General features: G+C 31.9%; 1 protein-coding gene across 2 annotated transcripts in view; it reads left to right on the top strand.

Moving 5' to 3' along the window:
- LOC107447159 (zinc finger protein basonuclin-2) overlaps positions 1–8,252 on the top strand; it is a 150,570-nt gene extending 142,318 nt beyond the window's left edge. For both annotated transcript variants that reach the window (XM_021146543.3, XM_071186389.1), the window contains 2 exons: positions 2,641–2,993; positions 4,659–8,252. In XM_021146543.3, the coding sequence (XP_021002202.1) occupies positions 2,641–2,993; positions 4,659–7,494 (3,189 nt within the window). In that variant the 3' untranslated portion in view covers positions 7,495–8,252. The remainder of the gene's footprint in view (positions 1–2,640; positions 2,994–4,658) is intronic.
- Positions 8,253–27,502: the final 19,250 nt, after the last annotated feature.

Here is a 27,502-nt window from a genome sequence, read left to right as displayed (position 1 = left end):
CATGAAATGTAACATTCCGTAGGGCTAATTTTTTACCAAGCTATCACGATTACACTGCATAATAGTATAAGCAAACGCAACAAATATATAGTTTCAGGCGAGTTTTCATTTTATATGTATACTGTGACTTTATGGTATAGTATTCGTCGAAAACCGAAATAAACAGGAGCACTAAATATATAGCAACATTTAATATATTATATATAATTTACTATATGTAGATATCAGATAATTTTTCATTTCTTTTTAATCTGTACATTGCCTACTACGCTGTGTTTGTTATAAACAAAAAAAAATGCACTTGCGACTCTACTACGCTATGTTTGTGTTTTGAGCAACAACAACAACAAAAAAAGAAGTACACTTGCGACTCTTCTACGCTATGATTGTTATGAACAAAGAAAAATGAGCTTGTGACTCTACTACGCTATATTTTTTTGAACCAAAAAGAAAAAAATGCACTAAACGAAATATTTCAGCAATAATTTTTTATCAGGCCATTGTAACTTTGTTCGTTATTAATCAGAAAAAAATGCACCATAAATATAGAATTGCAGGCATAAAGAAAGTCTTTAATTAATGTATCATCCCATGCATAAAACTTATCATGGTTGATTTCTCTTATTGAATTAATAAACAAGACATTCTGAAGGTAAATGTTATATCAATGTATAAAGTGAAGGTATAATAACCACCTGAAATACCCACTCTTTATGAGCTCATATTTATTTATTTATTTATTTATTATCTTCAGCATCTCTCGTTGAAATAAATAAAATTCATTATGCTATTTAGACAGCCATTGAATCGAACTTAAGGAAGTGTTTTAAAAATGACAACCATTGAATTTTGCCGATTGGCAAAGGCGTCTAGGAAATAATCGTTTGAGTTAAAGGGTTGAGGTACGCTGACAATGCAGGTAGAAATACTTCAAATTTAATTAGTGTTTGGGTGGGCGGCGGACCGTGAAGTGCGTCTTTTGAGTTTGGAGCAAAAATTTTCCTTTTTTACCGCAGTGTTCTTCTTTGAACATCCAAGCGTACATACAAATCTAGTTTTTTCTTTGCTATAAGTCTATTCTTGATATGCAGCAGGAGTTCGTATTTTTGTGTTTAACCCGTTAAAAGAGAGTGATTAAGGTCGTTCGAAATCAATTGAAAATATTAAAAGAATTTAAAAAGTTTTTTTAATTTTTTTATTGACAATTACATAGTTTCTTTTTTTTTTCAGTTTAAATTCTCTTCAAGGAATAATGCTCATCTTCAGAAATATAATTTTTATTTTAATAAGCATTTGACACTAATATAATAAGTCCCTGAACTCCGAAGGAACACTACAATTGTTGTTTTGTGTTTAGATAAAAAAAAATTATCAAAAAACTCACTTTATATTTCAAAGATACTATAATCGTTCTGTCAAGGTATGAATATCGGAATACTATGAAACACCTAAAATCGGCAGTCAAAGCATGAAATTATTGATATTTCACTCATTGCTTAAGCATTATATAGAATGACCAATGAAAAACGTATGGAACATTCTATATAATGGCTAGGCAAAACATATAATAATTACCATGTTTCATGCTTTACTTAAATATACAAGGCATTTTATAAAATGACTAGGTCCTCAATTGGAGATCGCCATTTTATGTGTAGATGGTAACATAAAACAACATTGTATGTGCACAATATTAAATGTAAAAGGACATCTAGTCAATAAGTAATTCAAAATAATAATCATTTAATAGTTAAAACACAATAAACATTCAGATTTAATTATAACTTAATGCAATGTTAAGAGAACGCTATACTACTGACGAAAATTTAAATCGTAAATTCTGTTTTATTACTATTTTTATTATTATTGGTGTATTAAAAATTAAAGTAAGGAGAAAAGTGAATTCAGACAAACTTAGAGTAAGCCATGAGGCTTCAAATTTTGAAAAAATAAATATTTTCAAAATGTCAAAATGCAATCAAATTATTGGAGAACTTCTCCTCAACTTAGTGCTGAATAATCCTCTTATAATTTACTTGCATTGGGATATTTTAAATTTTTTTCTTAGCAGTTTGAAATTTCATACTTTACTTCAGGTACACCTGAATTCGATTTTCAGAACTTAGGTGTTTAAATTACTTATGGAAGATAAAGAGAATTTGCCAAAAATAGTTTCTCCTGTGATGTAGCGTCCACTTAAATCTTAAACAAAGATATAAAAGCAAATTTGTAAAACATGTATTTAAGGTTTTTTAGATTACAAATATTGGAGGAAAGCAGCACAAAATACAAGCCTAAATTCTTATCACAAGCACAAAATATTTTATTCTATTCAAAATTTTGCGAATAAAACTCCACTTTTAGATTAGTTTATCATAAATGATAACCTTGAAATCCTACCAACCCACAATACAGTGGAAGGGAAATAGCAAATAAAGTAAACTTAATTTTTTTGAATTTCAACTTACGAGTATCAATAATTACAGTTTTTATTAAAAATTATTTTAAAATATTAGTTGACAAGATTATAGTTAATTAAATATTAGATTCTTGAAAAAAATAAATGCTCCGTGATTATCATCCTTCAAATTTATTTGAACTCAATCAATTATGTAACAATTTTGACATTTTAAATTTCAGGACACTCGGGGGCAAATCTTGGAAAAGTGGACGATTCCCAGCCGAGAAGAGGAGCCTCTTATTTTGCAACAATTCCTTCGATTCGGTGAGACGAAACCCATCGCACAACAACTTCTTCTGCAAGAGACGAGTGAGAGAATGGAAGAAGCCATCCAAACCTCAAAGGAATACTCTGACTCAGACATCAAAAGATTCATCCAAAGGACAAGTCGTCTGCTTCCAGGCATCCCTCCCCCCATCATTCCACCACCACCCAGTGTCAGCTTGCCTTCATCCACAGCTACGGTTACACATAATTCTGTATCATTATCTTCTATGCAAAGTAGACCAAATAAACCTGCATCAAGTGTCAGGTGAGTTTCATTTATTTAACTTGACTTTATAAAGCTTGGAAATTATGCACCGCGCTACATTTTTAAATTTGTGTGGGATACTATTTTACCGCCTATGATTTGTGCGACCATTTGCTGATAACTTCAGAAAATACAAAACAAAAAAACACCAATAAAGGGCTTTTTTTACTTAAATATAGGTAACAGTAAAAGTCCGCATGGGGTCAAGAAGCGAGGCCAAAATCAAGCTATCTTCTCTTGTGCATTACGCTTTCATGCATTTGATCATTATTCATCAAGTTTATTCGTAATAACTAACGCAGAATTTTATAAATTCGGTTATTTGTAAGCACATACGTTTGAGTTTATGACCATTTCTTTACATCAAGTAAAATCTTGAAAATCCCACACACTTTACCACAGAAAAAAAGGTTTCTAAAATCAAATTAATTTTAGGTAATAATCCAAGTAAATTTCTTTTTATAAATCAATCTCAGCCTTAAAATTATTTTAACGTAACATTACAAGAATAAATTCTCCCGATAAAAGGTTAATATTAGATTTGAGTATATTAAAATTAAAATGCGCCCTTAGTAATTAGAAAGTGGCAAGATATACGCAACATGATTAATGTGTAATTTGGTGGATTAAATGTAAAGGATATGCATAAATTTAGATATAAAGTCTTTTTAATGTATATTTTAAGGCAAGACTTAAACCTAAATGGAAACTAATTTTTTTTCGTTAAATTGTGAACTTACGGGACCTCTTTAATTTAGATGCTAATAATCTCATTTCAAAAGATATATAAGTGAATAAAACTACAATTATAACATTAGAAAACATTTTTAAACTGCACAATTTTAAATTAAATTAGCATGAGATTCTGTTCTGATAAATTAGAACAGCACTTTGATAAAACTAAGAGTGCAGATGAAGATCATTTTATCGATAAGCATAAGAAAATCAATGCATTTGTGACTATCAGAACAAATAACTAGCGGTTAAATATGTAGGATAGATATTTTTTTTACGAAAATTAGCTAAGATACTAGTAATAAAATGTAGCTAATTTGCTTCAAACATTAGTCACTAGTTTCAGTTTTATAATGGCAACTTTTTTAACTATCAGCACAGGTAAAATCCTTGAAGAGAATTTAATTCAATCACTTATGGAATAGTTTAGTAATGAGCCATTTCCAGTAGCCCAAAAACAATGGATCATATTTAACGTTTTTATTATTTTTGTTCATTAATTAAAAATAAAAATCTAGAGCGAAAGAAATATTTTAAACTTAAAATGTAGAAATACATTTGTGTTTTCATTTCCTTTTTTTATAAATATTTGTTATAATAAATATTTATAAAACAATGGGTCATATTTAACGTTTTTATTATTTTTGTTCGTTAATTAAAATAAAGATCTGGGGAAAAATAATTATTTTAAATTTAAAATGTAGAAATACATTTGTGTTTTCATTTCCTTTTTTTATAAATATTTGTTATAATAAATATTTATAGAACAATAGGTCATATTTAACGTTTTCATTGTTTTTGTTCGTTAATTAAATTAAAGATCTGGGGCAAAATAATTAATTTAAACTTAAAATGTAGAAATACATTTGTGTTTGCATTTCCTTTTTTTATAAATATTTGTTATAATAAATACATTTTCATCTTTTTTAGTTCCACGACATCATTATCTCCAGTTCCGAGATCCCCTGTGAATAGTCCTCTGTCGTCATCTCCATTAAACAAACTTCAAAACATGCAACCTTATGATTACAGAAGAGATCGAAACAACAGCCCTGATGTTCGAGACATTCCAACTCTCCAGTTCCCTCATCAAACCCATCACCAAAATTCTACACCCCTTCCATCTCCCACAACCGCTAATACATCAATGAACACGTCTGCTACATTTACTTCCTCTTTCTTCTCACAATCCACGACTACACTGAGCGAGACATACGCCAATTCTAACAACTCTTCCCAACTCGGCATGACATCCGATTTCAGCGCCACCGACGAAGGATCGGAGAACGATTCTGAAGCAATAAATCTTTCTCAGCACCCACCTACATTGACGCATCATAGCTTTTCTATGATGGGCCACAGTCACCTGGACTCAATATACGCTGCGAAGAAAGTGAGACATTTGAGGAAGTCCGCGAATCCCATGAAACGTCGATGGAATCCCCTCATGTTGAGTGGATTGACGACGAATCCTGCAACAGGGAAGAAACGAGTTCAGTGCCATGTTTGCTTGAAAACTTTTTGTGATAAAGGAGCTCTAAAGATCCATTTCAGCGCTGTGCATTTGCGCGAAATGCACAAATGCACAGTGGATGGTTGCAATATGATGTTCAGCTCTCGTCGAAGTCGTAATAGACACAGTGCCAATCCAAATCCCAAACTTCACACGCCAAATCTCAGAAGAAAGCTATCTCACCACGACGGACGTAGCTCTTTACCGTTTCCACTTATACCGCCGTCCACGCTTATGAATTATAGCAATGGTGGCAGCAATAAAAATATGTTATCTTTACCGCCTCCTTTACCGTCTGAAAGAGAAATGGGTGAAAGAAGAAATCATTCCCAGTCTGAGAATTTTGGGAAAATGGACACGAACCTTCCATCAAGCACAATGGATGATTCATCTCCAGACGGTGGTCTTTCTCATCCAGGTCTCCAATTTTCACACCGTTCAAGACCAAGTTATAACTCACCAGATGAAGCTCTGCCTCTTACCAAACAGCCAAGGTATGATATTAACGGTGATGTAAGTAACGACGGAGACGAAGGCATCGATCTCTCTATGAAGGAAGACCAGAATGGAAATTCTACTATGAATAATAAAGGGGTAAGGAAGAGGAAGAGTTTCAATCCAACAAAATGTGCCACAGTGACAAGTGATGATGATTTGCAATATGTTTCAACTGATGATAGCAGCAGTGACACTTTTGTGGACGATAATGGTATGCTTTCTAAGTCTGATGATTGCAGTTCAGATATGATGGAAGATGATTCCAAAGATGAGGAATTGGTGAAGGACTTAAGCTCTATTCCCACCACTTCTTCATATTTACCAACTTCTCTTCCAATGTCTACATCAGTAAATCATTCCTCCCCACCTGTCTTGACCTTTTCGAAGCCAGATGAAAGGAGAGAAAGAAAGTCACCGATGGCAACATCTCATGCTGTTTCAAACTTCAGCATCGACAAAATGCAATCGAAAGAGGAAATGAAATCACTAGATCTTTCTGTTAAACACAAGGATCCTGTTATCAAAAGTAATCATGAAACTGAAGAGGTGTCTGAAAGTCCTCTACGGTACTTGGAGACATTGTCTTTAGGGGCATTTACCGGACTTCTAAACCACAAGTCCAGTTTCTCCCAGCATGTTACTCCTCCGACTGGAATATCTTACCACGCACCTGGACTTGGCTTAGCTTCAACTCCTTCTTCAACAACCATTCCAGATCTTACACGAGAGAGACGCTCTCACGTACCACCTTCTGAATCACAATCAATCCCTTTATCGATTCCAAGTAGTGGAATCGGAATGTCATCCAATGATTCCGATCAAGATGGCCAAATGTCACTTCTACCGGTATACCGTGATGCTTCCATGATTGGCACCGTGGACATACCGGTGGATAAGGAAAATCCTAGGCGATGTATCACGTGTGGAAAGATATTCCAGAACCATTTCGGAGTAAAAACTCACTATCAAAACGTTCATCTAAAACTTATGCACAAATGCACCGTTGAAGGCTGTAATGCAGCATTTCCTTCCAAGAGAAGTCGAGATCGCCACAGTGCGAATCTTAACTTACACAGAAAACTTCTATCAACAACAGCCGATAAAGGCCACTTTTTTGATAAAAGTTCTCTATTTCCTTATCCTCACCCAGGAATCGGATTAAGGGATGACTATTTTTCGAGACTTTATGACCCTCAAAATCTACCTCTGAACATCTATCATGGTAGATTCGGTGAAGGATTTTTACCATCTACACCATTCAGCAATCCATTAGGACCAGCAGGCGCTCTGGGTGTAATGAATCCATTTCATCCAGCTTTCATGGTTCCAACAACATCCACATCAGGTTCTTCTCTTCATGAAAGTGCTACTCGAATCTCAGACGGTCGTGACGACACCCCTATAAGTTCCATAAGTTCCACCCCAAGTCCAAGGCCTAAATCATCCTCCCCATCATCCATTTCACCTGATAAAGAGGAATCAGGTCGACCCACGAGGAAACCTATGACTTTGAAATCCGAATTAGAGCCGGACGCAGACGGTAGATTTCCCTGTAAATTTTGTCAAAGATTCTTTGCTGATTCTGCCCATCTAAAGGACCATTACGAAGGGACTCATCTACCTAGTCTATTACCCTGCCCTACTGATGATTGTCCCAAAGTTTTTCTTTCAGCGCAAGATAGGGACACGCATTGTGAAAAAGAAGATCACCATCACCACAGGGTGAAACTAGAAAATAACTCAGCTGCATCTTGAAATTAAATTTATAAATCTCCTGTGGGCTAATAAATACTTGTGAAATTATTGACATCAGTGCCAATGAGGTGAACAATCCTCTTTATCTAAATGAGAGATGTTTGTGATGTCATAGAATTAAATCTCCCTTCTTCCCGATTTATAAATAAATCTGTGTTCTGACAAATAGGACGGTATATGATTTGATTTCAATTCACCAGCAGTGAAGACTTTCGACTGTGATTTTTTTTTTTAAATTTCTGTTTTAACTTATTGTCTACTTTCAGGGAAATGTCGAGAATTTCCATCTAAGTTGCTTTCAAATCTAGCACAATTTATTTATAATGGACTTACTGACACTTCAGGTGCTTATGACTGCGTACCCATTCCTTTATCAGTATTGCCCGCGAAGATATCTTTGTTTAAAATTCCATTCCAAATGTATATATAGTAAAGAAAATTCTATTGTGATTTCGTCAATTCTCTGAATTCGTTGAAATTTTGGGGAATAGCTCTGTGTAATAAACTGTGATGAATTTTTACGAGAGTATAGAGCCTCTTTGAGACTTAATTTAATATATATATATTGATGGACACCCACCAGATACTGAACATTTTCAGGACTTTAAAAAAGGAGTAAAATATTGTGGTAAAGATGTTTTATTCAGATCCTTCATATCCTTGTCAAGTTCCTCATCCAAAGAGTGTTCATGTTTTTCCTTTGGTGTAATTAAATTAGAAAATGGTAAAAATAAAATGTTCAGTTTTACATTTCCTCACATTTTGTGTTTTTGATTTTATTTTCCAGCTGTTTGTTACTGGCACATTAATTCTGAATATCTTTAACCCTTTGCACTCCTTGTATTTTAAAATGTTGTCTGAATTAATTTAACACGTTCACGCCGGGAAAAGTGAAAATACTGGTAGAAGAACTATTTCTATATTAGATAATAATCGGGAGGAGTTAATCTATTCTCATCAATAACAATTCACTGTAAGGAAATCTATCGCGGCGAAGAAGCAATTCAATATAAAAATTGCATCCGTTAAAAACAATTGGTAGTTATGGATTTTTATTGTTCCCGGAAAAAAACTAAAAAATGAAATTTATTGTTACCAGTTATTACTCCGGTGCTGAAAATATGGTCCACCGGTTGGTCATCCCGGCGTGAACGTGTTAAAATATATCACAGGGTATTTAAACATAATTTTCAAAATTCCTGAAATGTTGTAGTTAATGTAATTATTAAATTATAAAAATGTTCAATTTTAGAATGGTTACTATTGATGGCGCCTCTGAGACGACATCGGTGTGCAAAGGGTTAAAAATTCACACTACTTAACATCTTAGCTTTTAGAAAGAAGTTAACATGATATAATACCTATTTCATTATTGATTAATTAAACATATGAACACATAAACAGTCCTGCCAACTACTACACTTTTTGCAAAATGTTTTTTAGAGTGGGAGACATTTAAAAACCAAAGCTTTTAGAATTTTTGATAATTTTGTCAACAATTTAAAAGCCTCACCACAAAAGAGCTGGAACAAAGTGGCTTCGAATATGAAATTTTGAATGTAGTGGTGTGGAATTTATATGTAGTGGTGTGGAAAACAAGTTCAAATGAATAAAAAGTAATACATTGACATAATACATAAAGTTCGGAAGACTTTTTAAACCTCTAGAACTAAGTTTTACAAAAAAAGGTAAAAAGTTGGCAGATCTGCATAAATCGTAAAAATCAACAATTAAAACTAAAAGAGCCTGCTCCACTCCATGAGGAAAACTATGCTATTTATGATTCTTGGTTTAGTAAGATTGGTTTATCCAAAGATACATAATAAGTCATGCTGATTAGTAGCTTACGCTTAACAATGACACTCAAGTTCAAGAGGGTGACCTAAATTATGCTAATTAACTAGTGCAGACAATATTTTAAGTTGCGAAATCAGACACAGAAACGTACCTTCTCGGAATAAACTTGTAATTTTTTCGACGGATTTGGATTTCCGACTCATAAAGGATAGGCCTTAGTAGCAATTTGGGAAACATGGTTCTAATAGTTCGTTCAGGAGAGCGTTTCGAAGTTTTGACCCCTCAATGTTAATTTTACTTTTGCGTATCTCGAGAACGTTTTAAGCAAATTAAAAAAAATTTTGTAGACAATTCTAAAATTCATTTAACGATATAATTCCATTTAAAATATAACTTTTAATAAATATTTATTCCTTTTTTATTAATAATATTCGAAAAATTTTGAATTATAAGGCATGCAAATTTTTACATCATTTTTAAAGAATGTAATTTTATATGAAAAAAAAACAAAATTGGAACGAAATCGGACGAACAGTTCCTGAGAAATCGAATTTTGAAAAAGTTGTATTTTTGAAATTCGATTTTTTATGAACTAATTGAGAGATTTTGCTTAAATTTTAAAATTGCACTCTTTAAAATTATGTAAAAGTACACACCTTACAATTCAAATTTTTTTTTATCTATTATCAAAAATTAACAAATATTTGCTAAAAAAAAATTTTCATGCAATAATCTTTGGATAAATGAATTTTATAATTGTGGGCAAAAAATTTTCCATTCGCGTAAAAAGTTCTCGAGATATGGTGAAATACACAAAAATAAAATTAACGTCATAGGGTCCAAACTTTGGACAGCTCTCCTGAACGAACTATTCGTACCATATTTCTCAGATTGCGGCTATTTTGGAGGTCAGAAATCTAAATCTGCCGAAATAAATTAATGTTTATTCAGAGAAAGTACGTTTCTATATCTGATTTTGTAACTTAAAATATAATCTGCACTAATTAATTTGCATATTTGAGACTTTTAAATTATATAAACTTCGAACCATTAAGATTGAATCTAAGAATGTGAAAATCTGATCATTAGACCAAAAGTAATTCAGGGTGGCCCGTTCTTTATTTTGCGCACAGTAATGCAAAATACTTTTTTCTTTTTAAAAAGAAAGTGTTGGGGTATTTACTCTTTAACTCAATGATAATGTTCTAGTCCAAAAAGACAGCATTAAAAAGCGCAAACGTGCATGAGTACTACTAGATTTTTATAAAGACACCTTTCGCTTCTGTGTATAATGAGGCGTGTTCTTTAGCGGACAGAATTTTACCGGTAGTTTTGATATTACCATAGTAGTTAGCTTAGCATCAAAGTAGTGGAAATTTACCAAGTTCAGCAACCACAACCCGCAATAAATTTTCACCCAGTTCTGAGTTGGAGAAAGAAGAGGATCTTTGCTCTTCTCTTTTATCCTCTGTGCTGTGTGAGAAATAGGAGGGTGATGAGTTGAGTTGTTGATAAAGGAGAAGTAAGAATACAAGGTGATCATGGTGAAGGAACTTTAAACTAATTCGATGCAAAATTTGCATAGTCATAGTGCCCTGGAACTAGGCACCTGGGTCGAGAAGTGGCCTCTATCCCATCCGCCATGAATTTTTTCTAAAGTTTTGTTTTAACACTGTGAGGTCAGCTGTCCGTGTGGTTGCTGGATAAGTAGTTCAAGCACTTTGCTCGAGGAAATTAAAATAATTGAAAATATTAGGAAGCAGCTTGCTCAAAAACTTCAGTTTGCTGGCTGTAGCTAAGGATGAAGTTCATGCGCTTTGCTCGAGGAAACAATCTAGGTAAATGTAAAGCAATTTGTGCAAATATTTTTCCTTTTCTTTACAGATGAGAGTACAGTCCTATCGGATAATCGATGCATTGCATATCGGGTAATCGAATAACCCTCTTATACAAATAAAATATAACGGAACCAATTCATTATATATCAAACTAATGTTTAATTTTCTCGCTTAAACTGATACTTGTTGTTTCTAGTCCCCGCTTATTTGCATAAAAAAGAGGTACAGGAAAGAAAAAATTATTTTTGAGAAATGTTTCACCAGTTAGAATGGAATTTCCAATTTTCAGTTAAGAAAATAGGAATACAATAGGTGGCAGCTTTAATAGGGACTTTCTGTTTATTTGTTGCTCTACATTCTAATTATCTGATTATTAGGGGTATAGTGTAAGAATAAATCTAACCTTGCTGGCAGTTATACATTGAAGTAAATTAAGGAGATTTTACCCATCTTTTACTTACTTCACTCACATCTCATTTAGAATGTAAAAAAGGTACAGAGTGATTTGTTTTGTGGTCAAGACTTGCAGTCCCCTCCTAGTGCGCTATTAATTTTGATAGGAAAAGGTTTCAAAAACCTAAAACACTAGTATTCAGTGTTTCTTTCTCTTATGTAGAATAATCATTGCGCCCTCCAGTGAACTTTAAATAACATTCATTTTTTATGATGCTAACACAGACAGCTTTAATTACAATTGTTTATTGCTCATAAAGTAGTTTATTTATAATCAAAAAATTACACTATTCATTAAACACCATTGAAACTGAAATTTTTAAAAAATGTATAATTAAAGAATGAATAAAGCATTCCTCTTTTAATCGAATGCCCCGTTTAATTTAATAGAGTTAGCTAGAACAAATGGTATTCCTTTAAGTGGGGTTGACTGTATTAGCATTATGGAATGCTTTGCATTCATTTTGCTGGCTGAACAGTTACAGTTGAAATGTTTGGAATGTTGCAGAATTGGAACAAAATTTGCAGTTTTAACGTAACTCTATATACCAGTTTGAGTTAACATACCATAGTAGTTATGAGGAACGTTTCGTGATAACTATTTAAAAACATGAAATATATTTAATGACAAAAATTAATTTACCATTATAATATTTTTAACGGATCAATGGATTGTTCAGCAAACAAATCCCATATTATTGATTACAGGACTAAATTCGAAGAATAATTTACCAAGAACCTTTTGCATTATTATAAAATTAGGTGTGCACTTTTCTGGTATAGACCTAACATTTAACTACCTTAAATATCTAAATAAAATGCTCCTTAGTCCTTGAAGTCACAATGAGAGGATATTAACACGCTGAATGCCACGCTAATTTTACATGGCTTGCCCGTCTGGCCACAACGGTAAAGAACTGCAAATATTAGACAGATTTTGATAGTTTTTTTTAAAAGGTTTAGCTTGACGTGTTCACTTTATTGAAATTACATACATTTGCAGGCTCGTTCGCTCAATTTTAGGCTTATAAACCTTTGTCAAGTAGAAGGACAGATAGGACAATGTAGAGAAAGACATCACAAAGAATACATCCACATACCCTCCAACTTACGAAGATTTTGAAAATAATTCTTTCTAGTGGTAGCGAACCAAAGTAGAAATTTTTAAAGCAAATGGATCTCTCATAAAACTTTTATCAGAACTTAAGAATCTAGCCATATGGCCTGCACTCTTATAAGTAATAGTGGACAAGTTACGCTAAAATTAATTTTTTTTAAATATTAAGACATTAATTTTGCTACCGTCTGAAAAGAAGATTTCTGAAACTACGGGAATTCCGTAGCAGCTGGAAGGTATGCATCCAGGGCTACGACGGGATTCGAACCTGCCACCTCCACGCTTCACACTACTTTTGACGGGCGATACCGCTCCGCCAGGGAGGCCCCTTGACATGTTTGAGAAAAGTGGTGAATTATATAAGCCTACGAATTATTTAGAAATAGTGGTGGATAAAAATCTACTAAATTGAATTTATTAAACCAAGAATCGCAATTAATAAACTACCACTTTTAAATATTCATTTGCTGTCCGAAGCAAGTTTGCATCTCTGTGTATATAAATAAAACTATCTTTGTGTGTTCTATATTGCATTCATTTCTTCGAACCATTTTAGTAATGATAATAATATTTTTTTAAAAAATTAAAATTCACTCGAATTATGTGTTTTTAACAATCTTGGCTTTGCCGGTCACCGGTGACCCCCGTGACGCTACGAACAAACTCAGTGCCGGTCACTGGTGACCCCCATGGCATTCAACGCGTTAATGATTGGCAAAAATGAATGCATGTCTGCATGCTGTAGATTAATTTTCCACCACTGTTTTTGCTCAAAGCGTTGCATGCGTCATGACAGCATATATTCTTTTTTTTTTCTCTGAAAGTTGGCATAATAAAAATAATTAGTTTAACATATAGTTGTTGGGCAAAAATACGGAAACACATCTACATCGACTCTACGCAAGCAATCAATCTTTTTTTAAGCATCAAGGGTTCGGAAGATATTACATGACAAAATTGTTGGAACAAATTGAAAAAGCATATTTGAAGCTTTTAGAAATAATATCGTTTTCATCCATGCAAAATTCGGATAGACTAAAATGAGGAGATGAAATTAACTTCTTTTTAGCTTTTTTCTTCTTCTTTTTCTAAATTGCGGGCACTTGGGATGTATTGTCACATTGGCCTCATATGCCAGGACTGCTACTCTCTTCTCGTTACCCAGTGGGCACCTGTGGCGAAGCCACGGCGGTGGAGCAGCGTCGCCCACGTCACACAACCACAAACCCGTTTATAGGGCTGGTCACAATCGCACACACAAAGAAGAAAGAACGTAGAACACAGAGAGAGAAAGAAACATCCCTGCCCTGAGCGGGATTCGAATCCGCAACCCCTCGGCCACCTGGTTGGAGTTTTTAGCTTAATTGCCAGCAGTTTTGAAATCATTCTATAGGATAGAGGCATTTATACAAGAATGCTTTTATTAAATAGTGGTTTTGAAAAAGAACAAAAAGATTTTAACTTCCCACGTATATTTTGATCAATGCAAATTTTGCATAGGTAAAAGAGACTCCATTTCTGAAAGTTCAAGCATGATGTTTTAAACTGTGCCAACAGTTTCGGCAGGTAAAAATATTTACCACCAAAATATATGCTGCCAAAAGAAAGACTGCTTTGATAGAATTAGCACACAAGTGTTTACACTTTTTTGTTTGTTTAACACCTGTACACTGTACATTTTGAATCAAACACATGCAGTAGTTTATTGCTAAATCAGACTATATTATGTACAGTCCGCAAAAAAAAAAAGATATCACCCTGAATAACTTTTGTTCTAATGATCGGATTTTCACGAACTAAGTGTCAATCTTAATGGTTCCTAGGGGTGACCTCAAATATGCTAATTAATTAGTGTTAACTATTAAGTTACGAAATCAGACACAAAAACGTACTTTCTCTGAATAAACATATAATTTTTTTGCATATTTGGAATCTAGACATTTGAATTAGGGGGGGTAGACAAAATTTTGAAAAAATTGAGTCTTAAATTGGGTCACAATAAAGGTTTATATATTTGGCGATAGTTCAGAAAACCGCCAATAAAAGTCGCCAGCGCAAATTAATATTTTAAGGTAGCCCATTGACTAATTCAAAAGAAGAAGACTTAATTTCACTAGGTTGCTAGGCAACCAATTTCTGACTGTAAAAAAAATTTTATTTAATAGAAATATCTCAAAGTTAATAGAAAATATCTCAAAGTTTCTAGGATATAGACAATTTTTAAGCTAATTTCTGCCCAAAAAGCAAATTTTTTTTATTTTAATCTCCTTTGAAAAGAAAATTTGAATCGATTTATAAATTATTTATGATTTTATAAATATTTAGAATTTAAATACATGAACTTTCTATCTGATATTATTTAGATTATGTTTTTTTTTGCTATAAAAATTCGAGGATTTCATACTAAAATCAAATTAACATTACTTATTATGGCTATATACAAAATTTTAGGGATAATCATTTTTACAGCTTTAATCGAGTGTTCTAGGCAAGAAAGTTTGAAGAAAAAAAAGTGCTTGAAAAATAAAATGTATATTGTATAGTAATTCTAATGTGCATTCACAAGGTTTTCTATAATTTACGATATTTCTTTTTTCTATAACTCAAGGAGTTGCTGAATGTTTAGTGGTATTTTAAAAACACTGAAATATGTTATGTTTAAGAATAAGATATTGAAATAATATGTTGCATATTGTATGATTCATTGTTTAAAAACTCGCTTCATTCTGCTAGATATTTAGGTTACAAGGCTTTCTTTGAATAAAGATGATTAGCAAATACCATCCTCATCTTTCGATACATTCTGAAACTTACATTCGCAAATTCCCCATAAAATGTCGCACAGCATAATTCTTCAAATACGATTACAGCTACATTTACCACCAAATACTGCTACTATGATTATTTTTGTTTTCTTATTTATGTTACCGGCAAAGTATGAAACGCCGGTATTGAATAGAATGCCTAAGCATTCTATACAATGCCGGATGTTTTTAGGCAAAGTATGAAATATGAGAGGTTATACATACTTTCCCTAGGCATTCTATAGAATGACAAATGTTATTTAGGCAAAATATGAAAAAAACATACTGATGAGGTCATTATGTTATATTAATGATGTGCATGTTACTGTGAATGACCGAAATCGGTGGTTCTTGACTTTCACCAGTGAATGTTGACAATCACATAGTCGCTTTGGTGAATGTCCGAGATATTTATTACATCTGATTTGATATTAATTTATTCGTGGATATAATTACATTTATTCGATATTGTAATACTTTCTGACGATAGATTAGAAGAAACATCAGTGTTTGGAGTATCAGGCTAATATATATCGGGCAATGGTACTGAACCTTAATAAAACATTGGTGTAGGATATACCGGGCAAATGTATACCAGGCAGTGACACTTGACCTTAAAAAAACATCAGTGTCTGGTATAACAGGCAGTGGCAATTAACTAGAACTAGTAAGACTAGACCTTTGGTAAATGTCCGAAATATATTCTAGGTCTAGTTAAGTGCCACAGCCCGGTATACATTTGCCCGGTATATCCTACACTGATGTTTTTTTAAGATCAAGTGCCACTGCCTGGTATACATTTGCCCGGTACACCCTACAATGATGTTTCTTGATGAAATAATAAGTGTAGTAGGGTAAAGAATATGATTTTTAAAAATGTTAAAATTTAATTAAATAGTTGGTAAAATAGTTCTGCGAAACACTTCCGGACAGGTGATTAAAAAATTACTTTTAAGATTAAGACGATATATAAGATGTTGAGAAATTTGCAATGATGTTAGAGATGCTTAAAAATGTTGACTACGTATTTTTATTAATATTTATAAGAAATATATTCAAGAAATTGATAAATATGAATAATTGAAAGAAATGATTGATTCCAAATCCATTCATACGTATGTATATTATAGAAAATGTATCAGTTATTGAGAAAAAAAACTAAAAAAATAAATAAATAATCACATTAACTTGACAAAATCTGGTGTATAGTAATATTCTATCACAAGCATGCTTTTGTAAAACTCGACACTCGTTGATTAAAATGTTTTATTCAAATTTCTTTACAAAATTGCAAATAGAATTTTAGACGACTAAAAAAGAAATATCGTATTTTATAGTTTTAAAAAAAATGAAAATACAAAGATTAGCAAGCGATTATTAGCGAAAAAAATATGAATGAAATTTTACGCCACTCGCGCTAAGTAAAGTTCCTCGTAAGTTTATCACATTTTAATATTAATCGCCCCATTAAATCATTTCTTCATTGTCGCCAAATTATTTTTTTTTCAAATAATTGATTTTAATTTTTCTCATCTTCTAATAAATAAAAACAATAGAAACTTTAGATTTTTCAATTAAAAAATATGTGGATTAAAATGGTATAAAAAAAACCCTACCTTATAATTCAAAATTTTTTCCTCCTCACTTTAATTAAATAATAAAAAATAATAAATAATTATTAAAAATTATTTTTTTCATGAAATTATTTTTGGGTAAATGAGTTTTATGAGTGGGTGAAATTTTTTTCGAATTGCTTCATTAGTTTTAAAAATATGACTGAAAACGCAAAAAACGAAATTAACATTAAGGGGTCCAAACTTTGAATCGCTCTCCTGACCAAACTAAGGGGACCACATTTCCCAGATTGCGGCTACCCCGTATGTTTTGAAGATAAGGAATCCAAATATGCAAAAAAAATTATATGTTTATTAAGAGAAAGTACGTTTTTGTGTCTGATTTCGTAACTTAATTAATAGTTAGCACTAATTAATTAGCATATTTGAGGTCACCCCCCGAAGCCATTAAGATTGACAACGTGTTCGTGAAAATCCGATAATTAGAACGAAAGTTATTCAGGGTGATATCTTTTTTTTTTTTTTGCGGACTGTATACTTGTAAAGTTTTTTCAATCGATCCGAATTAAGTTATTGAGTTAAGTTTAAAAAATGATTACAAATATTAAAAATACAGATTGATTTTACTAAATCCTATCCATATTTGTAAATTAAGGGATAGGATTCTAGATCTCATAACAGCCCATCCTAAATCTTAACATAAAAGTGGAAGCGAAGTCGGAATACTTTACCATAATCATATAAAATACAGTCATGGTGGCTCAGGGGATAGAGATTTCGCTTTCAAATGAGGCAAATCGTTTTCGAATCTCAGCGATGGCTGGTCAATACGAATTCCGCACCCGGCTCGCACCGACCACAGTGCTAACGTAAAATATCCTCAGTTGTAGACGCATCATAGGTTAAAGTACCCTTGCCATCAGGCTAACCGTTGGAGGTTTTCGGGTTAGTTGCAAGCAAATGGAGGTTAGTTGCCTCAAAAAGTTCTCCACGAAGGTAAAATTTCTCCCAATACTTGATCCTGGAGTTTCCTTGTCTTCTGTATTAGGCTTAAAATTACAAGGGTATGGAGTTGCGCATTTGTAGTCCTTAACCCGAAATTAGGTCTGCTATTCAACGATGGTAATAATAATAATATATAAATTTTTGAATAATTTTTCAAGTTTTTTATTTTAATTTGAAGAGAAAGGGATGATACTCTCTATACCTGAATTTTTCTCCTCATTTCAATAAAAAATCAGTTACTAAAATCGTGGCATCATACATTTATCGGTAATGCCAATGCCCTGATCACACATAAGATGTTCCCTCGCTTACAACTGTTTTAAAACTCCGACCAAATACAGCAACAAGACAAAATTAAATGCCTTTTTCTACACCCGCAATTGTACAGATAGGTGAATAATTCCAATTTTTTTGAGGAATAATTTTACTTGTTGGAGAATTTGTAAATAATTTCAGATTCTTGGTTGAGCTCTATTAACTAAGTAAAATCATTCACATTCAACTAGTAAAAATGCAATTTTTATTAAAAATATTCGAATGATCTTTAGAAAATTATGCTTTAATATAAAGAGCCGTTTTGTCTCATGCAAAATTTAGTGCATGATAGTGTAACCGTAGAATTTATTTCAATGAGATTATTCATTGTTTAGGCTTCTTGTTCAAACAAAGATACCTTTTTTTTACCTCAGCAGTACTGAAACTCTGTTATTGAACAACAGTAATTAAAACTTCGCTTGCTATCATCTTTCTAGAAGTTCTTTTCCACAATGTGCTTATGCGTCTTATGGTTATGCGTGTAATACGTCTACTGACAACTTGAAGTGTTTAAAAAAGATCTGCAAGTTCATTATTCATCTCAGTTGCTGTTCATCTAAAATCGTAGGAGGTGGTATATCTTGTTCATTTGTTACTGACTTCGTTCAACCAAATCGAATATTTATCTTATATGATCCAGAAAGACTAACTTAATTTTTGTGGATGTCTGTATAAAACTGCTCGAATTTCTGGAAAGACTGTAACATAAATATGTTCAACCGACCACTTCTTACAGTTGCTTTTTCTTTGATTTTTGGCATTAACACAATTAAGAACAAAGTAATTGTTTGCATTTTGTTCAATGGTAGGTCAAAGGGTAATTAAAACTGAATACTCATAAAAAATTTTAAAAAATACTCATAAAATTTAATATTTATAAAATTTTTTAAAAAAAAGTGTTCCAAATCTGAATTTTATTTACATCTGAACGAGTTTAAGAATTTAAGAGTCATTTCCAGTTTCTTGATCGAAAATCACTTTTTTTATTTATTTTATTTTATAACCGTCGTTGAACAGCCGACCCAATTTTCGGTTTACGACTACTAATGTTCAACTCCGTAGCCTTGTAATTTTGAACCAATCCAGAAGACAAGGAAACTCCTCGACCAGTACCCTCAGAGGTATGATTTGTTATGGGAACATGGAGGACTTTGAGACTCGAATCAGTCACCATTTACTACACTGGGAGTCTTCGGCCGACGAGGATCGAACCCACGACCTCTTGGACTTCGCCGCAGCGTCTACCAACCAAGTTATCCCGGCCCAAAATCACTTATTTCAATTTTACTTCATACTAAAGAGCAGATTCTAACGATTCAAAAATGAGTTTATTTTTTCGTTTGATTACATTAGAAATATTTCATGCACAGCACAAGGTTAACTTGAGGGACAACCGTTACGTAACTACAACTTTCAAGGACAATTATTTATCTGCGCAAATATGCAATATTTAATGAGGCATTATGTTTATTCTTTCAATTTATGTTTCATACTAAAGAGCAGACTCTAACGATTCAAAAATTAGTTTATTTTTTCTTTTGATTACATTAAAAATATTTCATGCACAGCACAAGGTTAACTTGTGGGACAACCGTTACGTAACTACAACTTTCAAAGACAATTTTTTATCTGCACAAATATGCAATATTTAATGAGGCATTATGTTTATTCTTTCAATTTTACTTCATACTAAAGAGCAGACTGTAACGATTTAAAAATTAGTTTATTTTTTCTTTTGATTACATTAGAAATATTTCATGCACAGCACAAGGTTAGCTTGTGGGACAACCGTTAAGTAACTACAACTTTCAAGGACAATTATTTATCTGCACAAATATGCAATATTTAATGAGGCATTATGCTTATTCTTTCAATTTTACTTCATACTAAAAAGAGCAAGACTCTAACGATTAAAAAATGAGTTTATTTTTTCTTTTGATTACATTAGAAATATTTCATGCACAGCACAAAGTTAACTTGTGGGACAACCGTTACGTAACTACAATTTTCAAAGACAATTATTTATCTGCACAAATATGCAATATTTAATGAAGCATTATATTTATTCTTTCAATTTATGTTTCATACTAAAGATCAGACTCTAACAATATTAAAATAATTTTAATTTTCCTTCTAACTAAATTAGCAATATATCAATCACATCGACAGCAAAAACAAAATTACTCTATATGAAAGTACTACTATACGCATTCACGAGAATGCGATAGTTTAAGATGTGTAGCATTATGTTTGTCTCAGATTGAAGCAGCACTCATTGGATTAAAATAAAAAAAAGATGGTGGACCTTCCCCCTCTTTCACTACTGTTTTCGAAAGTGTGTATTCACTGTCAAAACTAGGGTTGTGTGTTCCATCTTTATCGCATCTTTCCTGACGTCGACATTATTTTAAAAATAAAATCTCAGAGACCCAAACTTTAACAACAAGTGAAAGGGAGTGTATTTCACCATTTTAAAAAAGCACCCATCTCCCTACAATTGACAGTTAACGTCTGGAAATAACCGTGGAAGGGATCCTCCCTCGATCTTCTTTCAATTTGAAATATTTTGTTTACAAGATGAGTAATATTATATAGCCCAATTCTCCGATAACAAGATCCAGGACTTTAAAAAAAAATTCTTTTTTTATTGTTATTATTTTCCAATTGGTGGCGGATGTGCATCAAAAAATGAAAACTCTTTCTAAAAGCAATGAATTTCATTTTATAGATTGAAAATTTAGAGTATGGACAGTTTTTTTGGCGGAGTTTTTTGAGTATGAACTGCATTTGAAGTAATCTGATTTGACGTTTGAGAGATTTCTCGGAGTGGTTCGAAACTTCTGTCCAATATCATGTTTAGTGTTGAAGATGTGTTTTATGGATGCATATCCCTTCTACGACATGTTTCCTTCCTACATAAAAAGTAGAAAATTTATAACTTTCTTGAAAATAAAAATAAGGTTTTATAGATTTTAAATATAAAAAAAACTAAATAAATGCTAAAGTTAGATGGAAGGAAAGTCAACTGTAGCAGGTTAACTTTTATGGATTTTAAAAAAAAATAACAATAATTTATTAAAAAATACACAAAAATTAATTGATGTATTTCCATATTTAGAATGTCACTCTTCATATTTATAATTAATCTAAAACTAATTTATCCAGAGATAATTTTATGCAAATATATATATATATATATATATATATATATATTGTGATTATCAATCCGCCAAAATAGTTATTAGTGATAACCAAACTTTTATCATTGAAAGAGTTTCTTGTTTTAAATAATCTATCAGAAAAGGTTTCTTATCACCACAACAATAACTGGGTCTGCCAATAGGTTAATGTGACATCAACCAGGTAAAAATAATTTAAATTTGAGCGGTTGCTGAATCAAGGATATTATTATTTGATTTGATCGGATTATTAATAACAACAACTACTGAGTCATGCCGGTTCGTAAAAAATACCCCTTTTTTTGATAAAAATTATATTATTAATCACTAATTAATAAGCAAAAGTCTCAACGTTGCTTACTTTAAAAAAAAAAACATTTTTTATCTAAATTTAGTAGTGTTGATGATTTATTTACTATAACTGGAATATTTTTGGAGGGCAATTATAACCCTACAATAACAAATCTACAATTTTTTTTTAAGATTTGCTAAATTTGCATTATTTTTTTAAACAAAATTTTATAATAATCCCTTCTACATTGCTTACTGAGTGTCCGTGAAATATACCCCCTTTTTTTGACAAAAATGATATTTATCAATCACTAATTATTAAGTGAAAGCCTCAAAGCTTCTAACTAGTAACAAATATAATTTTTTTAAAACTAAATCTAGTAATTTTAATAACAGTAATTTCGAAGAAGGTCATCACCTTGCTCTCTACACCCATTAATCTCTAGAATTGTTTGCACTGTTCAGACCACTACTCTTGCCCATTGGATACTTATGAACTTCAGTCTAGCTTTGTATACTAGAATACTTGGTATACTTTGTGGTACTAAAATGAAATCCTAAAAGCATGCAACATAAACATCAACTAAAACATTTAATGAACTATTCATTAATTTTTATTTAGATAAATCTAAGAATTTTAAAAGCAAAATAAACTTGATAGTTAGTCTTCCATTGTGATTTTAATTTCTGGATCACACCGAATCGCGAAATATTTCTCTCTTTCTGGTCAACGGGTGTGAAAGCCAAAAAAAGATTTTCAGGACCAAGCAGGATGTGGCAAAGTTCGAAATTAGATCTGAACTATTCTCTTAAATCTAAGAAATATGATTTTGTTTGTGCAAAAAAAAAAAAAAAAAAAAAAAAAAAAAAAAAATCGGCCACCCCAGGGCACAACCGAGTCCTGCCCGCCATTTAATTAGGGGCGTGGGAAATCATCTTGGTGACTACAGATTCAGACGATCGAGAAGAGTTTTGAGAAATTGGGGGGAGGTTCCAACACGACTTTTTGCATTTATTTCTTTTGTTTATTTTTTGCTCTCTTTCTCTCCCTGTTCTATAATTTTTTTTTGTATCACCCGTATGTCGTGACACGGAAGATGGCGTTAGGGGAAAGGGGGGTATAAAACTTCCCGAAAATTGCGAGCATTCATCGTCATAAGTGGACTTTAATCATCGAGCGGTGCTGGATTCTATAGGGCTGCCTAAGAGGCGGAGAAGAGGTGTGATATAGGCGTAAATATTCAGTTTTAACGATTTCCATTTAGCTTAACTATAATTATTTCAATGTCAAATGATTTATGAATGATCTTGTTTAGTTTAAGGACTCGATATTTTATTTGATTCGAAAGCTGGCATGCTGATTTTCCGAAAAGACGAAATACTGGTGGAAAGAACATTCAGCTTTTTTTAAAATGTAAATTATTTGTAATTACCAGTATGGAGCCATTGAAATAACATCTAAGCATATTTTTGTCAGTTTTAGATCCCTTTACTTCAAGAACAAGCAAATTGCATGCTTACGTAACAACAAACCCCCTTGTTTTCTACTTTAACTTTGACGTTTATTTCAGAAATCTAATTTTAAAAGGTTTAGAAAGCAAAACAAAAAAAATTGACGTTTCACTTTATTTTATAAAATTTTAAAACCCCTTGAAGAAATATTTTCCCAACTTTTCCCTTTCCCAATTTTAATTATTTTCCCAATTTTCTAATTTTGTTTCAAATTTGAAAATTTTCCAATTGCAATTTTTCTCCAAACTTTCTATGAATTTAAAAAGAATGAAACTTGTGATAAATTTAAAAAGAATGAATTTTAGGGCTTTACGTAAGCATTACATATCCCCTCCCCCATTCTTCTCAGCCAAAGTAAGCAAATCTCCAAATTCTACCTTCTCTTAGATACTTATTACGTAAGATGAAAACAGCTCTTATTTACTACTCACTCCGTCCCAAATTAGTTGCTACATTTAGGTCGAAAATTTTGCTCCAAATTAGCTGCTACACTTCAAGTAGGTGAAGTCATAAATAACTTCCGATGCAGTGTAGTAGATCGACACCAGTAAAATTACACTACTATTGTATTCACGATTCATTAGCTAGAAGATAGTTTCATGTGTTAGCTGGTGGAAGAATCCGTACAAAATGGGGCGTGACTTAAGAGCATGCGAACCCTGGATTTTTGAAACTCATTTGGTATAGACACAAGGATTGAAGAAGGAAATGTTTGGTAAATAAATGTTGTTGGCTAATAGTATGGCACCCTGGAATCTCTATATAAATGCTAATACAAAATCATAAAATTATCAGTACAAAAGTATTCAAATGTATCAACTAATTTGGGACAGAGGGAGTATAATATTAAAAGAACTTAAAAGTTTCTGTCCAGATCGATATTTATGCTTTGACAATGTATACTTTTTGCAGTTTTACAAGGGTAGCAACGAAGCGGTTTCGCTCAAAAACATTCACAATGTTTATCCAAATGCAACTAAACGTTCAGAAATACCAAAAGCGTTTTTTTTTTAAAGTTATCCGATAATTTTGATTTAAGAACTCGTATCGACATTGAACCATGTAATTTCCAATTTTTGAAATCGTTACAGCATTGTCTAAGTGGCTGAATAATTTCAAAATTTGTTTGATGTTCAAAAATTTTCATTCGTTCGTTCGTTGTAGTGGAACTGGGCGTCTGAGGCCTTGCGGCCCTTTTCCCATTCATCCTGAAATTAAACTAAGAAACATACATGACAAAATTAAAGTTTGGGAAGCAAATGGTGTTCTTGAGAAAAGAAAAATGGCACTTTGCCACTATTAGGCAATAACAAATTTACAAGTAAATGTACATGAAAAAAGGTAAAATTAAAGTACAATGGGAAAATAAACACTAATGAATATTTACAGTTTGGAAATACATACAAAAAGGGGCGAGTTAAAGGCATGTGAGAATGTGTGTATATGTGTATGTAAGTGTGGCTCTGTTAAAGTAGAGACCCGTGTTCAAAAATTTTGCTGAACCAATTGAAATTTATCGATCTAGGATTGAAATACATACTAGTAAGCAAAAGGATTTTTCAGAACGAGATCCTTTACTGTATTTACTCGAACGCTTGATTAAAATTTTGTCAGAAATTTATATGTTTGTATTGAGCCTACTATTTTACAATCATTACATTTCGATGTAGCAGAAACGATTCTGGGTTCTTCTGCCCTCTTACTATACATTCAACTAAATTGACTTTATTTTTAAAGTCAAAACACACACATATTTTATGATATCCTCAACATGAGGTATAATTTTCTAAGTGCGTCGATGTAAGAAAGAAAAACAGAAGAAAAGACATTTAAGTGTCTTATAGCAGCATGAAAATTGTTTCAATATGTATTGTTTTATTGACATTCTGGTGCAAAAACTAATTCCTCTGCCATATAATAACATTGAAGCACTTAATTCAGCCTTCAAAACATCTTTTAAATAAATAAAACCTTTTAATACTCATTTATATGCTCACACATTGGAACCAAGCTTTGATGCAGACGACAATCGCCGTGCGCCATTTTTTTCTTGCATCGTCGCCTTCGAAGCCTATAGACACTCTTTCAAGCGTTTCGTTCCACGCCATTTTGGAGTCCTCTTGTCAAACCGATCACAAAAGAAATAGTTCACACCTGATGAAGTAAGATTTTTAATTTCTTCCGATGTTAATTGTTAAGGAAAAGGTTAAGCGCATCAAGTATTTGTTCCGGTAAAACGTCACCTGTTCTTCAGTAACCAACTTAGAGAGCCAACGACCTATAAGTTGGTTCCAAATGAAAAACTTCCCCTAACCAAAAATGGCGAGTGATGATTTCAATTCGGCAATTATTTATTTATGACATGTTAGAGATTGTTACTAATTATGCAATGAAATTCTGGAGATAGACCGATTTACGATACTTGAAACAATTTTTTTTAAAGAATATACTCAGAAATTTTACACAGAATATCAATCTGTTCTATATGCTCCTGTTTCAATTTGCATTGATTTTTAAATGATTGATTTCACTAAACTGGAGTTAGTTACTTACATTTTTACTGAAATTAGTTATATTTCTTATCAAAATTGAAAAGTAAAAATGGCTAAAAAAAATTTTAAAAAAGGCTTGTTTTTGAAAGAACGTACCTTAAATTTTTGGCAGAATATTTTCAATAGAATTTGGCATATTTCTTTTTATAATAGTACAGTAAAGATAGTTGCAAAAGTGAAATTAACAACCATTTCAAAACCTTGACATTAAAAACAAGTTCTGAGTAAAAATATGGCACCAAAAAAAAATTTGTCAAAACCTTGATATTGAAATTAAGTTCTTCTGGATAGAAATAGCGAAAAATTTGACATTACAAAAATGACAAAACCTTGACATTGAAAAGTTCTTCACAGTGGAATGCCCTCCTTTTAGTCGATGGCAAAAAGTTGTGCTTTAGGGAAAAGTTTAAAAAAGATTAAAAGGATACATTGTTTTAGATGTATTGTTTTACACTTCTAAATTCGATATTTTAAACTAACCCTGGCAAAATAATAGTATCGTAAATTTACTCTGGTATAATAATAACGCATTAATAAAAATAATAACGAAATACATTAGGATATTAAATTAACTTATTTCTTATTCATACCATATACATAAATTGAGTTTTTTACTTATGATTTTGTAAATTTGAATGAAATGATTTGTATGCTAAAAATTTGATTGGCCGAATAAAATAAAGAAAATAAAGATCTATTTGCAAATTAATAATACAAACTAAATAAGAATATGCTTTTTATTCAGAGATACAAACTTAAACGCTTCCTATCTGAATAAAAACCTATAATTTCGAATTAGATCAGTCTAATGGACAACAATGACATTATTGGCATTGTTGTCCGTTCATCCATTGTTTAATATCTATACATTGGCAGTTTTTAAGCACAGTTTGCAGAAACAAGTGCCATCAAAAGAAACTCAAGGAAAAACAAGTGCTATGTTTCTCTTAATACACTTGCGGTTTAAGACTTCTTTCTTATTTGAAATCGATGTTTTCAGAAGATTCTTTCCTTTTGTGGTCATAAACCAATATTTCTGGCCTTATCGAGGTGTTTACACGCAATTTCCAACTATTGGACGTTTGGGGTCGAAATTTCGATTCTTCCGCTACAGATGATTGGTCATTTCGATATAAACGGAACTATTTTCATGTGTGATCAGCGGTATTGATGTACAAAATGCACAAGTTAGGGAAACATGAGTTGTTACCACACACTAAAGTCATAAATGCGTAAAACGATTTGTAAATATAAACATTTTAAGATAACGGAATAACAAAAGTAAAGGTTTAAACAAAATGATTTTTAAGATTTTTTTTTCTTTAGAGGTAAAAAATGTTTATTAAAAGCATTTATAATAGCAATTTCTTTTTCACTTATTTCATTATCTCCAATAATTGTAAATATAATAGTTTTACCTTTTGATGGGCCATTTATTTCTAATAAGAGCATATAAAAATATTTTTGGAATTTAAATTTGAAAGAAAAAAAAACATTTAGTCTATTTGATAAAATTAATTTGAATTTTAGAAATATTTATTTTGTGGTATATTTATCATCATATTATCATA

The sequence above is a fragment of the Parasteatoda tepidariorum genome, chromosome 10 (assembly GCF_043381705.1).
Source record: "Parasteatoda tepidariorum isolate YZ-2023 chromosome 10, CAS_Ptep_4.0, whole genome shotgun sequence".
Classification (NCBI taxonomy): Eukaryota; Metazoa; Arthropoda; class Arachnida; order Araneae; family Theridiidae; genus Parasteatoda; species Parasteatoda tepidariorum.
Note: the sequence above shows the minus strand (reverse complement) of the source record. Positions and strands in the feature narration are given on the sequence as shown.